Genomic DNA, 15,527 nt, shown 5'->3' with positions numbered 1-15,527 from the left:
ATGCAGATCTATCTCATGCATTTTCATTGTAGGTATCTAATGGCCGGGTATGTCCCGAAGACTTAGTTGAGAACCCCTGGAGTAGAGTAATAGTCCTTGGCTGAGGGCCATGCAACCAGGTTTCTTTCTGTAATAATGGACTCTAAATCCAGATGCCAGGTGTAATCATGGCATAATCTCGATTTGATTTCCTCCCCTTGGAGGCTATCAACGTGGTCTCTACAGCACCCCCAACTGACCCGGGGAGCAGAAGACTCAAGCATGCATTAAACCCATATTTTTGCAAGGTTTGAGCCAGCCCTACTGCTTCTGTTTTCTTTTCATTTGTTTGTGTGTGAGTGCTATTATTTTCCTATATTCTATATTTTTATTTATTTAAAACATTTATAATCCGCTTTAAACCAAAGTGGCTCACAATAAACATACACAATATGGAATACAACACATTTCCACAACAATCTTAAACAATAAAAACTAAGCCAATAAAAACATAGAAGGCAAAGAAGAATACTATGCATCACGTCTTTACAAAGATGAGGAAGTTATCAAGATACATCCCCTGCAATTAATCTAATCCTCTCATGTCAAGAAAAACGTATGTGCAAAAAGATGAGTTTTCAATCATTTCCTGAACTGCAATAAATTTCCACAGAATCTTAAAATTCCTGAAAGAGCATTCTACAAACCAGGCCTAGCAATTATTGCATTTGTATTTTATCATCATTACAGCACAAACACAATAGAGCTACTGCATTCTTAGTAATTTTCTCTTTATACTTTTTCCTGCACCTTGACATATAACAATATACGTCCACGGAGAGCATGCAGAGTCATTTTTATTTTTGCTGTTGGCATTGAAAAGCTGCCAGGACAAGACTTATTTGTCTGGCCAAATCTTAATAATAATAATAATAACTTTATTCTTCTATACCGCCATAGTCAGATGACTTCTAGGCGGTTCACATAGATTAACATTTAACTAAGATAACTAAACAGATGGAGGCAAACACTTGGCAGAATTCAGGATATTGGTCTGATGACATAGATTAATAGGATTTGAACCAATGTTGCTCGCATGAGCAAGGCGATTAGGAAACTTGAGTGATAGCAGTAGATGAAATCATTGTAGTACCTAGAAGCTGCAGATTTTTTTCTGCTAGAGGCTATTTTTTTTTAATTTACATGTTTTATTTTATTTTATTTTTTCCAAGTATTTCTTTACAATCCTTCAATATAATCTCCCTGCTTTGCAATGACCGAGTCCCAACGTCCGGGAAGTTTCATTATTCCATCCAAGACATCATTTTTGTTCAGTTGCTGAATGGCTCGGGTACCGGCGGAAAAAAGCTCTTCCAGAGATGCAAAACAATGTCTACGCATAAGTTGTTTCAACTTTGGAAAAAGGTCGCAGTCTGGTAGAGTAGTTGTCTGTTCTGTAGGGAGCATGAGGTAACACCTCCCAGCCGTATTTGCGTAGTTTTTCCAATGACGACATTCCCAATGTGCGGGTGAGCGTTGTCATGAAGAATGAGTGGCCCAGCCAAGAGCATGTGAGGTCGGGTTTTATGCATTTTTCTGTGCATTTTTTGCAAAAAATAACGATAATACTCTGCTATGACACTTCTTCCACATGGAACTTTATCTGTAATGATGATGCCTCATGATCATAAGGAAAAATCATCATTTGATTTTTGATTGAGCTCGTTGAAATTTTTTTGGCCGTGGGGAAGATGGAGCTCTCAATTTGTCATTGAAAAACTACACAAATACGACTGGGAGGTGTTACCTTGCCAGTCAGGTTTTCAGGATATCCACAATGAATATGCATAAACTTGATTTGCATACTCTGCCTCCATTATTTGCAAATTTCTTTTCTGCATTTTCATTGTGGATATCCTGAAAACCTGACTGGCAAGGAGATACTCCAGGACCGAATTGAGAAACACTGACTTAGCCACTTCCTCACGTACACACATATAATCAATAAAAAAGAAAAACTTTTTAAGGGGACTGATTATTGAAATGAAGAGCTCTTTATAGCATGTTGTTTACAATTAACAATCTATTGGCCTATATAGACTTGGTGGTTTACAATAAGACACAATAGAACCATCCTGAAAAGAACACCAAAATTCTCAAATAGGACAGATCTAATCCATGCACATCCATACAGAAAGGACAAATATATTATTTCTTCTTACTCTGCACTTCCAGGCACACTAATTGATCTTCCACTCTACCTCATCCTGTAAATTGAATGCCAATTAAAAAAAAAAAAAAAAATAGGTGAGTGAAACTCTGATCCTGATGGTCCTTATTCACCATCTGTATTGCAGAGATTTAACAACAGGATTTGTATAAGTTTTGTGTCATTAAGAAAAATAGGTCAATAGTAACTTGTTTTAGCTTATGATATTTTGTTTAATGGGATTACGTTATGGCAACCAGGACAAAAAGAAAGCTGCAATGGATGTACAGAGCAGCTAAGATTTTAACAAGAAACAGCTAGGTTTCCTGGTGTGTGTGTGTGTGTGAACTTCGTTGGTAACTGGTAGACTAGAAGAGCTTTCAGATGTTCAACTTCCTGTGGAGGTGACAGAAGAACAAGCTGAGTGAAGGAGTCTTTTTTTTTTCTCCTTCGGTATAGTCCTATAAGGGACGTTTAAATTTTAGCTGGGCTTCTCCTGATATCTTGATCCAAAATGAAGATCAAGTGGATTGTCCTTTCGGCTTTCTTGCAGGCAGATTTTCAACCTACAGGTAAAGGACACACCTTATTACAAATACAAGTTTAGACGTAATGAGTTAAAAGATATCCTAATTGTCCTCCAGACCTTAGGAGATATATTACCCATTACCGGTGTGGTTTAGAGATTAACCCTGGAAGCCATAAAGAAATTTTTATATTTTCTGAGATGGAAAGAACTTTGGGAAAGGAGAGGGTAAGACAGATAGCCATAAGACATCTCAGGCAGGAAGTAAGTCACGGGTCACGGACCTGTTAAAGAATCATTGTTTTAAAATATTTGAGATTTCTGGAGTTCATAAAGTTGATGAACTCATTTAAAGCTGTTCAATATTCTCCTTTGTAATTGAGATGATGGATTTTAAATCTAGAAACTTTTGAATTTGCATCGGAATCAAGTACATAGAGAATATAGGCCCGATACAGAAGGATGTGCAGTAAGGACTAATATATCATGGTTACAGAGTAAAATGAATGACATTTACCCATTACGACCAATCATTTTCTGCACATTTGAGATATCCAGGTACACAGTTGTTTTGTTTTGGCTCTAATTATACTTGTAAATGCATTTTGAAATAATATTTCTTTTTATGTGGTCATTTAGATGATATTTTTAGCCTAATTCACTAAGCTGTTCTCCCATTCTGTATTTATGAGGAAAAACAAGTTTTGTGAATTATGCCTTTAATAAGGCCATCTAGCATAATAGAAAGCTTTCTGTGTTTTGCAGAGATCCCACCATCCTGTCTTCTCTCTGTGTAAGCTAAAGTTTTGGCTTCATGCCTAACAGGTCCGTTGCTGTTGAACTTCCGCTCATCATGCACCTGGCCTTCTCTCACTGAAGGGGCTTATTTTCTTTTTCTCTTTCTTCTACGCTTTGTGATAATTCCTCCCTTCCTATTATTTGCATTTCAAACCCCAATCTTGTTTATACTGTGAGTTGTGACCATTTCTCATACAACATCCAAATGCTATATAGTTAAAGGGCAATGCAAGTATGCCTTGAGAACATTTTAGGTCATTTATTATGCCTCTATTGTGTGTCCAAATTGTGCTACTTTCACGAGGTTATAAAAACTAGTGTGCAAAACACGTATCCTCTAAGAGGAAGGAAAAAAAAAGTTTCACAGAGCTTACGCTGATTGCCAGCAAACAGAATGATATTCCAAGCTACTGGATTCTTTAATGTTTTATTAATGTGTGAAGAATGGAAAATAATTATAATTCAGTCGACAGTTTGCAAAATACCTATGATTAGAGCTAGAGTAAAAGATGGAGGATTTTTGTGCTTATTTTTTATTACAATATTATCGGGTAAGAGAGAACCTTCCTTATGTACAATTGAGTCAAACTGTGTTGACTAATCTGAGATTTATTTTATAGGAATTTTAAACAAATTGTTTGCATTTGCCCTTTTTTGTGTGTGTGTGTTTTTTTTTTTTTTTTTTTTGTTTTATCTGTGAACATAAGGCCTAAGTAGGGGATATTTGCTGTGACATATTACATAGTAACAGAGTAAATGACAACGTCATCCATCCAGTCAAATTCATTATCAAGGCAATATTGAAGGCTCATCCCACCAGGATAACACATTACGATTCTGGACTCTTAAAATTAATCTTTACTGTTTTCAAAGTAGAGAAGCACTACCCTTTTGAAGGTTTAATGGGAAGAAAATAACAGCCCTTGCAAGTTTAAAGTAGTAAATACAAAGTTATAGAAGGTACCTCCAGCCATAGTGTAAATGGGTTTGAATGGGTAGGGTTTAAGCTATAACAGAATTTACTTTCACCTGTCTTTGTGAACCTTGACTGCTTGAAAACCATTTCTAGTCCTTTTATTAAATTTAAGAATATCAGGAGGATTGATCATGTATGTTCAATATGTTACCTCCAAGATACACTGACTAAAGTCTACTTCCAAAGATCACCAAAAATACCCTTAACCTCCTGGGGAGCCTAACTGTGCTTCCGTATCCATGCCCTCTATCACTTAATAAAGTTTGTTTGTTTGGTTGTTGTTTTTTTTGGGGGGGGGACTTTTTTGTGTGTGAATCATTTTTATTTTTCAAAATAAATATACAAAGTATACAAATAATTATTATAAATATACAGATATACAGAAGATAACTCAAACATGAAACAGACTAGTTGTACATATCACAGTTAATAAGTAGGGAGATAATATTAATTATAAGCCAATACAACCAGTGTCTCATGTCAACCAAATCCAGCAGGGCCAGCACATATAATTTCAGCTGAGAGTATATGTGTGAAACATAGAAGAGAGATCCCAATGAGCGTCGTTAATAAATAAATCATTAATTAATAAAGTTCTTTTAATTTCCTTTTCAAATCCAAGCTCAAGGTGACTCACAGACAGATATAGTTAAGTATTTTCCTTCCCAAGAGGGTTTAAAATTTATTTACACATGCTTATCTGTGCCTCTCTTTAAGCAATCCAAGGTACTTCACAATGGTGCAGACTTAGGGCTCTTTTTATTAAACTGTGCTAGCAGTTTTAGTGCATGCTTAGCACGCACTGAATTGCCGTGCACGCTAGACGCCATCACCACCATTGAGCTGGCGTTAGTTCTTGGCACGTAGCGCGGGAGACAGCGCGCGCTAAAAACGCTACTGCAGCTTAGTAAAAGGAGCCCTTAATAGCATACATCATATACCATACAACCGATCAATCCTTCAAGTACATATTAGCAGTCACCCAGTACCCTTCTGAAAAAGCCTGTCTAATTAGCCAGGCTTTACCTAATTGTTTTGAATCTTAATTAATAAAGCTTTCTCCTCTGTGGGAGTCTTTTTTTTCTGTAGCATCATAAGAACATAAGAAGCGCCATCTCCGGATCAGACCGGTCCATCAAGTCCGGCGATCCGCACACGCGGAGGCCCTGCCAGGTGTAGACCTGGCGTATTTTTAGTCACCCTTTATGCCTCTCGTAAGGAGATGTGCATCTAGTTTGCTTTTAAATACTAGGTCGATTCCGCAATAACTTCCTCTGGGAGAGCATTCCAGGTGTCGATCACTCTCTGTGTGAAGCAGAACTTCCTGATATTTGTCCTGGACTTGACCCCCCTTAACTTCAATCCGTGTCCTCTTGCCCGTGTCAAATTGGACAATGTAAATAATTTTTTTTTCTGCTCTATTTTGTCAATTCCTTTCAGTATTTTGAAGGTCTTGATCATATCCCCTCGCAGTCTCCTTTTCTCAAGGGAGAACAATCTCAGTCTCTTAAGTTGTTCCTCATATTCCAGTTTCTCCATGCCTTTTGCTAGCTTCGTTGCTCGTCTCTGCACCCTCTCTAGCAGTTTTATATCCTTCTTTAGGTTGGGAGACCAATGTTGGACGCAGTATTCCAAGTGTGGTCTGACCATTGCTCTATACCACTCTTGGAATACTGCATCCAACACTGGTCTCCCAACCTAAAGAAGGATATAAAACTGCTAGAGAGGGTGCAGAGACGAGCAACGAAGCGATGTAACTGTTGTGATATATGCAAGAACAAGGTAATGTAAAATACATACAGCAAAAGCAGAGCATAAATGCAAGGCAAACTTATTTTCTTAGGAGTTTTGCTGAAGTATGTTCACTTGTGTCCCTATAAAAAAATATACTAATGTTATCAACTCTTCCGTAGCATACGCAGCCCAGCAAAATCCTTTAATGCCTAATTTGAATGCATTTTAGATGTGTGAGGGGAAAAATCCATTTACAGTGTTCTAGTGAGCAAAGATGGTATTTTTGAAAAATTTTAATTGTGCCGGTTTTGCAATTGTGCAATGTAAGTAAGGCTTGAAAATGTATCCCAAATTGTACATAACGTGATTTTTCCCTACTGTTCCTCTTTTTTACACCCTTTTACTAAGCTGCGTTAGGGCTTTAACGTGCGGAATAGCGCACGCTAAATTGCCGCCCGCGCTAGACCTTAATGCCAGCATTGAGCTGGCATTAGTTTTAGCCACGTAGCGCAGGTTTAACGTGCGCTAAAATGCTGCGTGCGCTAAAAACGCTAACGCAGCTTAGTAAAAAGAGCCCTAAGTCTCAAAAAAGAGAGAAATAAAAGTTAATTAATACAAATAAGAATATCACAAAGCACCTTCAAAAGAGAAACATACAAGCACTGAGAACTTTTTTAAAAAAATAATTTTTTTAATAATACAGTTCGTACAGAACAGGATGAAGATAAACATTTCTTAGATAATACAATACAGAAATAACCAATTACTTAAAGAAAGAATCTTCCTAGCCCACTACTATGGAGGAATTACAGACATTATTACTGATTAAAATATAAATGAAAATATAAGCTGTTTAAAAAAAAAACCTGCGCTAAATGCTATTTACTAACTCCAATCCAAGATCAGCCCTTATTCCCGTGAGTCTAATCCTTGTTCACGTAAATCTAGAAACTGTTGCAAGTGTATAGGAACCCAAAAAATGAATTATTTATCTTAATGTCTAATAACACACTTGCAAGGAAACTTTAAAAAGAATAAAGCAACAATGAGAATTTTTAACCAGTGGGAATGAGCAAGGAGAAATTACTATATATTTTTTAAAAATATATGTAAACTTGAGACACAATTCATGAATGAGACAGAATTCGCAATATATAATCACAAAATATTATCCCACAAATTAGGAACTAAGAAAGGAAAAAACAAATTCAGGAAATATACATGACAAAATTCTGATGCCCCATTTCTGTTTTGTTTTGTGGTTTTGGGTTTTTTTTAATCTTTATTGAATTTCCCAAACATTGGCAGTGCATTACAGATAATATAACATTAAAAATTTGAATAAAATGCACCTTAATATACAAATAAAAAAGAAAATAACCATTTCCCCCCATTTTCTCTTATTATAACATGTTACCTCATATTAATTATTACCAATATTATACTTATATAGTTTAATTCCTCAAAATATCCCTCCCTCCCTCCCTCCCCTCCCCCCACCTTGGATGTGTAAGGAGATCTACGAAAGAAAAACAATAATTATATTATTCTTATTGTTTGTTAACAAATGCAGTCAATGGGCTCCATATTTTATTAAATACATTACTAAAACCTAAGCATTCTGCATTTATTATTTCATATTTATACTTATTTCTGACTACGGCTGTATGCTGACAAAAAAATCTACCTCTGGAACAACATGAACTAAATCCAAAAGAGAAGAAAATCAGGATGGACCAAAGAGAATTTACTCCTCCTGAGTTAGATACCAGTTTGCATTACAAACATAAAGTAAGACAGAATCTGGGTTTGTGATTTTTAAATATTGTTATAGTATTTCAATATTATAATGGAACACGTGTGTTTCTAAAACTCCTCAATGTGACCATCCTGCAGATATGGGAGCCTGAGATGAGTGATATGGGATCTGAACTCATGAACCCCGTGTTTTCATTGCTGTTAACAGCAGATCTGGCTCTAAGTGATTGGTTATTCTTAGAATCCTTGTAGCACTCTGATGTGTACTTAATGCGTGCAGATTGAATTTAGCTCTGGATAAAAAGACATTTATATAAATCTAACAATCCTGTAAACAAGAGAAGTGCACACGCAAAATACTTGTTTTGGGATTTTATGGCCTTTCCCCCAATTTCAGAAATTTTAAAAATTGCTTCACATGTATGTTTTGACTTTTAAAAAAATGTTAAAATGTGTTAGAATCTTTTAACATGCACAAATTACTCCCCCTCCCCTTTTTTTTTTTTTTTTTTAACAAAGCCATGTTAGGCTGTTTTATTGCAAGCCACGGTAAATAGGAATTCTATGAGTGTCAGCGCTAATACCACTGAGGCCGGTGAGAAAAAAGCCTAACGCGGCTTTGTAAATGGAGCCCTAATTGTTCACATTTTAATTTGTAGGTTATGACTCATTAAATTGATTTTACACACATACTAAAGGTTTTAAGGGCCCCTTTTATCAAGCTCCGCTGGAGGTTTTTAGCGCGAGCCAGTGTGGTAAATGCTCCTACGCTTATAGAATTCCTATGAGCGTCGGACCACATACCTTACCGGTCCAAGGTAAAAACTTTTAGTGCTAACACAGCTTGATAAAAAGGGGCTGGGGGGGAGGCGGTAAGTGTGCTAAAAGGTGTGGTAGCCGTGTTAATCCATTTTTAAAAGGTAATATATATTGTAGAAATAAAACAAAACATAAAGAAAATAAAGAGATACCTTTTTTATTGGATTAACTGAATGCATTTTTTGATTAGCTTTTGAAGGTAACCCCCCTTCTTTAGATCAAAAAAAGCAAATGTTGACAAATATTCTGATCTGAAGAAGGGTAACCTTCGAAAGTCCAATTAAAAGGTATCGCCTTATTTCCTTTGTGTTTTTTTTATTTATCTATATAACCTTTAGGGGTGCTAACAAACCAGAGACATCCTGATGAATATATGTCCCTACGACATATATGTTAGAAAATTGGGCATAACTGTTTCATGAACAGCGATATACACATACTACTGCACCTACCATTTCGATGTAAGTAAGCACATAGGAATAAATTGACTTATTATTCACCAGACCTATTATTTTGGCATTGATTGATGCTACAGATTTATAGAGATAGTAACTAATGCATGCTACTGGTTTTACATGTATTAACACATTTATGGGCATTAATGTACTTTAAGTCCCACTTTAGCAAAGGGACCTGGTTACTAATAATGTAACTTGTTAACATGGGCTAACATGGTGGTATTCATTAATAACAATGCCTGTCAATCCTTCATTGAACTGTAAAAATACTATGAGTGCATTTTATTTACTTATGTGGACGGGCATTTTTGACTATAATGTCTAATTCAAAATTCAGATGTTTTTGCAAGTGCATCCAGAAAACGGGAATATGGTCATTTTTGAAAAATGAAACGTCTTAGCTGGGTTTTTTTTTAATGACCATTTTTCCTCTGTGCTTTTTTCCAATATGCATTTTTCTTTGGAAGCCATCTTCAAAAAAATTGCCCAAGTGAAAAATGCCCATAATACCAGCATCAGGATGTGGGAGGGGCCAGCATTCATAGCAGGAAGGCCATATGGACATCCCAGCAGTGCTGTGGGGCACTTAGGGGGTACTGCAGTGAGCTTCATAGAAGGAATCCCAGGTACACATGTCACCAGAACCTCCTTACATTGTATAGGGAGCCCTCCAAAATGCCCCCTCAGCCTACTGTACCCAACTGTATGCCACCCCAATAGTCCTTATGCCTGCAGGTGTCATCTATATGTCAGTACAGTAGTTTGTTTGGTTTATTTTTTGGTGGGGAGGGGGTTGGTGGATTCCTACTGTCCACCACAAGTGAACTTGTTAGGGTTACTTATTGCTTTGGATCCCCTTCTCTGGAGTCCACTGCACTGACCACCAGGCTACTCTAGAGATTGCTTGCTGCTGTCATACAGGCTGGTATGTACTGTCCCACCTTTGGGAAGTGGGAGAGGGTCAGTAACCACTCAGGGAGAAAGGGAAAACAATGCCTTCATCTCTCAAGTGGTCAGCTGGTCAGTTTGGGCACCTTTTTGCCTCCTCTTTGTTGTTGAAACATGTCTAGCCCCAAATGTTCAAATTGTGCCCTGGATATTTTCTAAAATGTTTATCACAGAATAACCCACCTCAGAAGCTGCTCATACCATGCCTCTAACATGTCCCCTTGAGATTGAAATGAACCACTGAGAAATGATATATATACGCAGTTGTTTAGAAAATAGGTTTAAAAAATACCAACTTGGAAGGTTTCAAGTTTCAAGTTTTATTAATTTTAATATACCGACTATCAAATTAATATCTGGCCGGTTGACAATAAATTTAAAAGATAGGAAGGCTAAAATAGAATTAGTGTATTAAAAATATTGTGTGAACATGAATAACAATTACAAGACAAACTAGAGAGTGAGGGAGAGGGGAGAGGAGGGGAAAAGTTACAAATTTAAGAAGAAGAAGGGGATAGTGGGGTTAGGATAAGACATAGAGGGTGGGGTCGCTTTATCAAAGCGGTTTGTTGCTGGTAAGAGGATGGGAGATGAAGAGTCTAAGCGTTAGCGAATGCATCACGGAATAGGAAAGTTTTTAGGCCTGTCTTAAATTTATCTAATCGTTGTTCATCGCGGAGTTGCTGTGGTAGGGAGTTCCAGAGGGTTGGGGCAGTTACTGCGAAGTTTACTTTGCGTGTATAGTAAAAATCTTTTATGGAGGGAATGGTGAGAGGAGCGTCCACCTAGTGCTTTGCCATTTTTTGGATGTTTTTCTCTTATTACCTGCTTTATTGTAATTTACACCCAAAATGAGATATAATAGAAAATCAATTAAAATAGAAAAATACAGTATTATGACCATAAAAAGATCTAATATACATTTCTAATAAATGACAGCACCATTCCTAATACAATAATATTTATTTTATTTATTTATTTACAAATTTATATACCGTGTATTACCTATATGGTTTCCATAGTAACAAGCATAAAATGTGAAACATAAATAAAAGGTAAACATAAATAAAAGTCATATATCATAGATATGGATAAAATAAATTGCTCAACAATTTAGGCCTTCTTTTACTAAGCCATGGTAGAGGTTTCTACTATGACCTGGGACGCTAAATGCTCCAATGTTCATAGGAATACCATGCGCATCGGAGCATTTAGAACTCTGGGCTACTATAAAAACCTCTATTTCAGCATAATAAAGGGGGGGAGGTTAAATTATAATTAATCAAAATTAGTATTGTACAATAATATAAACTACATGCAATTCATATAAAGCAAAACACTTTAATTAGATTAAATCACTAATTTTATTTTTTCTTGATTTAGTATTTTGAAGTCCACAAGAAGTCATACCAATAGGTTCAAGAGGTTTCTTTGGGTTTTTTTTTGGGGGGGTGGCAATTATCAAGGTGTGGTATAAGAACATAAGATCATAAGAAACGCCTCCACCGGATCAGACCGAGGTCCATCCAGTCCGGTGCTCCGCACACGCGGCGGCCCATTTAGGTACTCTTTTTTGGAGACCCGACTTTACCGTATCCCTCAATATGATATGCAAGAAGCTTGCGCTTGAATCCCAGTACAGTAGTTTCTGCCACAACCTCCTCCGGGAGTGCATTCCAAGCACCCACCACTCGCTGTGTGAAGCAGAACTTCCTGACATTTGTCCTGAACCTGCTGCCACCCAGTTTCAGGCTGTGACCTCTTGTCCGTGTCACCTCTGAATATGTTAGCAATGCTGCTTCTTGGTCTATTTTATCAAATCCTTTTAATATTTTAAAAGTCTCTATCAAATCCCCTCTCATTCTTCTCTTCTCAAGGGTAAACAGTCCCAGTTTCCTGAGTCGTTCTTTGTAGCTCAAATGCTCCATCCCTTTAACAAGTTTCGTGGCTCGCCTCTGCACTTTCTCCAACAGAGTTATATCCTTCTTGAGGTATGGAGACCAGTGTTGGACACAATATTCTAAGTGCGGTCTGACCATTGTTCTATAAAGTGGCAAGCTTTTACCATACCTTGATTTACCATGGGAGTCACCGCCTACCTGCCGAATCATAATACTTCAGGTAGCTGACTACTGTGGTAAATTAATAAGACTGCTTGCGAGCCACCCTGGAAATTGCATTATTCTAGCAGTAAAGACCATCATGCCTAAAACCTTGGCCTGATCCTCTTGTGCTGCCTCCACCCCTCTCTGATCTCAACCTCCCTCTGATTAGGACTAAAGAGTGACACGGGGACAAAGTTTGTCCCGTCCCCACAGGCACTGTTCCCGTCCCATCTCTGCAGGTTCCATCTCCATCCTAACCCCATCCCATGAGCTCTGTCCCTATCCCTGCCCCGTTCCCATGGACTCTGTCCTCATTTGCACAAGCCTCGAACACATGATTTTATATTTCATACTTTTTATTAAAGTATAAAAAGGGGCAATATTCTATATAACTGTTTATAAATCACAAATAGACCCTTCGTTTCTATCTGGTTTTGGTACAACCTTTCCAAAGATTCAGTTGCCTGTGTTTTTAAATCATCTGGGAAGGTAATTGGATTGTGTTTCAGACACGGGTGTAGAAGAGAAACTAAACTGTGTAGGGGAAGAACAAGAAAGTAAGTGTTTATTAAATATTAGAAATGTTCCTTGATGCTAGCAACAATGGATGAATCTGTTGCAGTAACAGTAAGACAGCAGAGCAACTGGGCACATGATGGAAGGATGTTGCATATGGCATATAAGACACCAAATTATGTCATTTAGCAGCAGTTCATTGAGAGGGACATGATAGAGACTTACAAGATCATGAAGGGCATAGAGAAAGTGGAGAGGGACAGATTCTTCAAACTTTTGAAAGCTACAAGAACGAGAGGGCATTCAGAAAAACTAAGAGGGGACAGATTCAGAACCAATGCTAGGAAGTTCTTCTTCACCCAAAGGGTGGTGGACACCTGGAATGCGCTTCCAGAGGGTGTGATAGGACAGAGTACGCTATTGGGTTTCAAGAAAGGATTGGATGCTTTCCTGAAGGAAAAGGGGATCGAAGGGTATAGATAGAGGATTACTATACAGGTCCTGGACCTGATAGGCCGCCGCGTGAGTGGACTGCTGGGCGCGATGGACCCCTGGTCTGACCCAGCAGAGGCACTGCTTATGTTCTTATGTTCTACAGTTTTTTAAAAAATAATTGAATTCAGTTGCCAGTTGTTCAAGATGTATTAGGTTTTTGCATACTGATACTAGTCTCAAGTTTTTAAAGAATGACATAGGGACAAGTTTGTCCCTGTCCCCATCCCTGCCATTGTGGGCTCTGTCCCTGTCCCCGCCCTGCAGGTATTCATTCCTGTGTCATTATTTAATTAGGACCACCCCTCATCACACACCCCGATCAGGCTCTCCCAAGCAAACACCCCCCGAAAAGGATCCCCCACCCCCATTATGATATCTTACTCCCTAGTGGTATAGTGGCAGGCAGGAGCAATCCCCAGTTGCTCCTGCCCACTGGCACCATCCCTCAAAACAACACACTTAGCAGTAGCCTCACAGTACAACTGCTAGGAGTCATGCTTCCAAATAAATTTACTGAAGAATAATGTGGAATAAGCAACAGATAGGACAATTTCAGAAGTACTTATGGGACTATAAGTTTATATTCAGACATGAAATCCCTACGGAGTTGCTTTGAAAATGTGGGCCCCTCTGGGCTAATCAGAAAACAGGAATAAAAGATTACCAGAAATACAAGCCACAACTAGGAATGAGCTGGCTAGAGCCAGACTCTCATGAAGTACAATATCTACTCCTGGAAAACAAGTGCCCTCTAGCTCTAACCCAAAGATTACTAGTTTAAGGCTGGCTCGTGCCTAACAACGGTTAATAATGGGGGAAAAACTGAAATTTAATGCCACTGGAAGAAGAAAAATGGTGGTGGGGATTCCTGTGGCAGGGCATTTCCCGCTGCTTTTCTTGTCCAGTCTTGTATTTGGTTCCTATCTTGCCTTGCTTCCCGATACTTCAGGATTCAATTTCCAGCAATTTGTCAAGCTCTTTGCTTTGAAATAATGCTTGCTTGTTTGAGAGGTAAACTGGCATTATCTTGAGCAATTTCCCCTGCCCTTCTCCCCTCTCCCCCACTCAAAAAAAAAAAAAGAGCTATGAAGACTATTATACCTCTTGTGAGTACAAAGTACCTGTCTACTTTACATATAGTTTACAGCAGATGAAAAGCATACAGTGTGAGAAATGTGAAAAGAGAACTTATATATCATAGTGTTTATACTAATATACTTTGGTTAATACTTTTTGTATATTCTGGTGTTAATTATTACATATTGTCGAGGTATGCAGGAACTGCCTGGAAGGGAGGGGGGAGGGAGGGAGGGAGATAAGACATTCTTGAGACATTCTCACAGCATAGGCATTCCATTCTCATAACACAGGCAAGTATCTGGGAGCACATTATACATGCTGCTTCAGCATTACAGAATGTAGGCTTTGTTAAAATAGCAAATTGAAGGCCATAAGAATTGAACTGGAAGGTTTGAGCATGTAATGGAAGGACTGGGTATGTGAATGACCATATAGGGGAAGAATTAAATAAGACGGGAGTCACTTAGGGGACTGACAGAATGAGAGTAAGGAGAGACATAAACAGGGGCGTGGAAAACAGAAGTACAGCAAATTGCATTTGATAGGTTCTGAACTACAAATACCCTAACCAATGGGTATGTAGACAGGAGGGATCAGAAATGTGTGAACTAACTATATAATGCATAATTACATTCAGCTTTGTGTTCCTTCTCTGTATGTAATGCACTCTTTCTTGTAAGACAGAAAAATAAATTGGATTATGCTTCACTATGGGCTCCTTTTACTACACTGCGCTAGCAGTTTTGCGCTGCAATACCGCGCGCACTAGATGCTAACGTCTCCATTGAGCTGGTGTTAGTTTTTGGCATATGTAGCGGCAATGTAGCATGCGCTAAAAACGCTAGTGCACCTTAGTAAAAGGAGCCCTATGTGTCTCTCTTAAGGGTTCTGGTGGGAATCCATTATTTTTCATACGCAGTATACGAAAATGCACTAAACAAGCCTGTGCAGGGTACCTCAGCTATAAAAGCATTACTATACTGTGACAAACCAAAGGTCCTTCAAGCCCTTCTATCTTGTTTCCAATAGAGGTCAATCCAGGTCACAGGAACCTGGCGGGATCCCAAAAGAGTAAGAAGACTTGATGCTGATTATTCCAGAAATAAGCAGTGGATTTTCCCAAAGT

General features: G+C 38.1%; 1 protein-coding gene across 1 annotated transcript in view; it reads left to right on the top strand.

Moving 5' to 3' along the window:
* Positions 1–2,648: 2,648 nt before the first annotated feature.
* CD247 (CD247 molecule) overlaps positions 2,649–15,527 on the top strand; it is a 170,715-nt gene continuing 157,836 nt past the window's right edge. The window contains exon 1 of the mRNA XM_033941618.1: positions 2,649–2,760. Within this exon, the coding sequence (XP_033797509.1) occupies positions 2,703–2,760 (58 nt within the window). The 5' untranslated portion in view covers positions 2,649–2,702. The remainder of the gene's footprint in view (positions 2,761–15,527) is intronic.

Source organism: Geotrypetes seraphini, chromosome 4 (genome assembly GCF_902459505.1).
Source record: "Geotrypetes seraphini chromosome 4, aGeoSer1.1, whole genome shotgun sequence".
Lineage (NCBI taxonomy): Eukaryota > Metazoa > Chordata > Amphibia > Gymnophiona > Dermophiidae > Geotrypetes > Geotrypetes seraphini.
The sequence above is the reverse complement of the archived record's forward strand: the minus strand, read 5'-3'. Positions and strand labels throughout refer to the sequence as shown.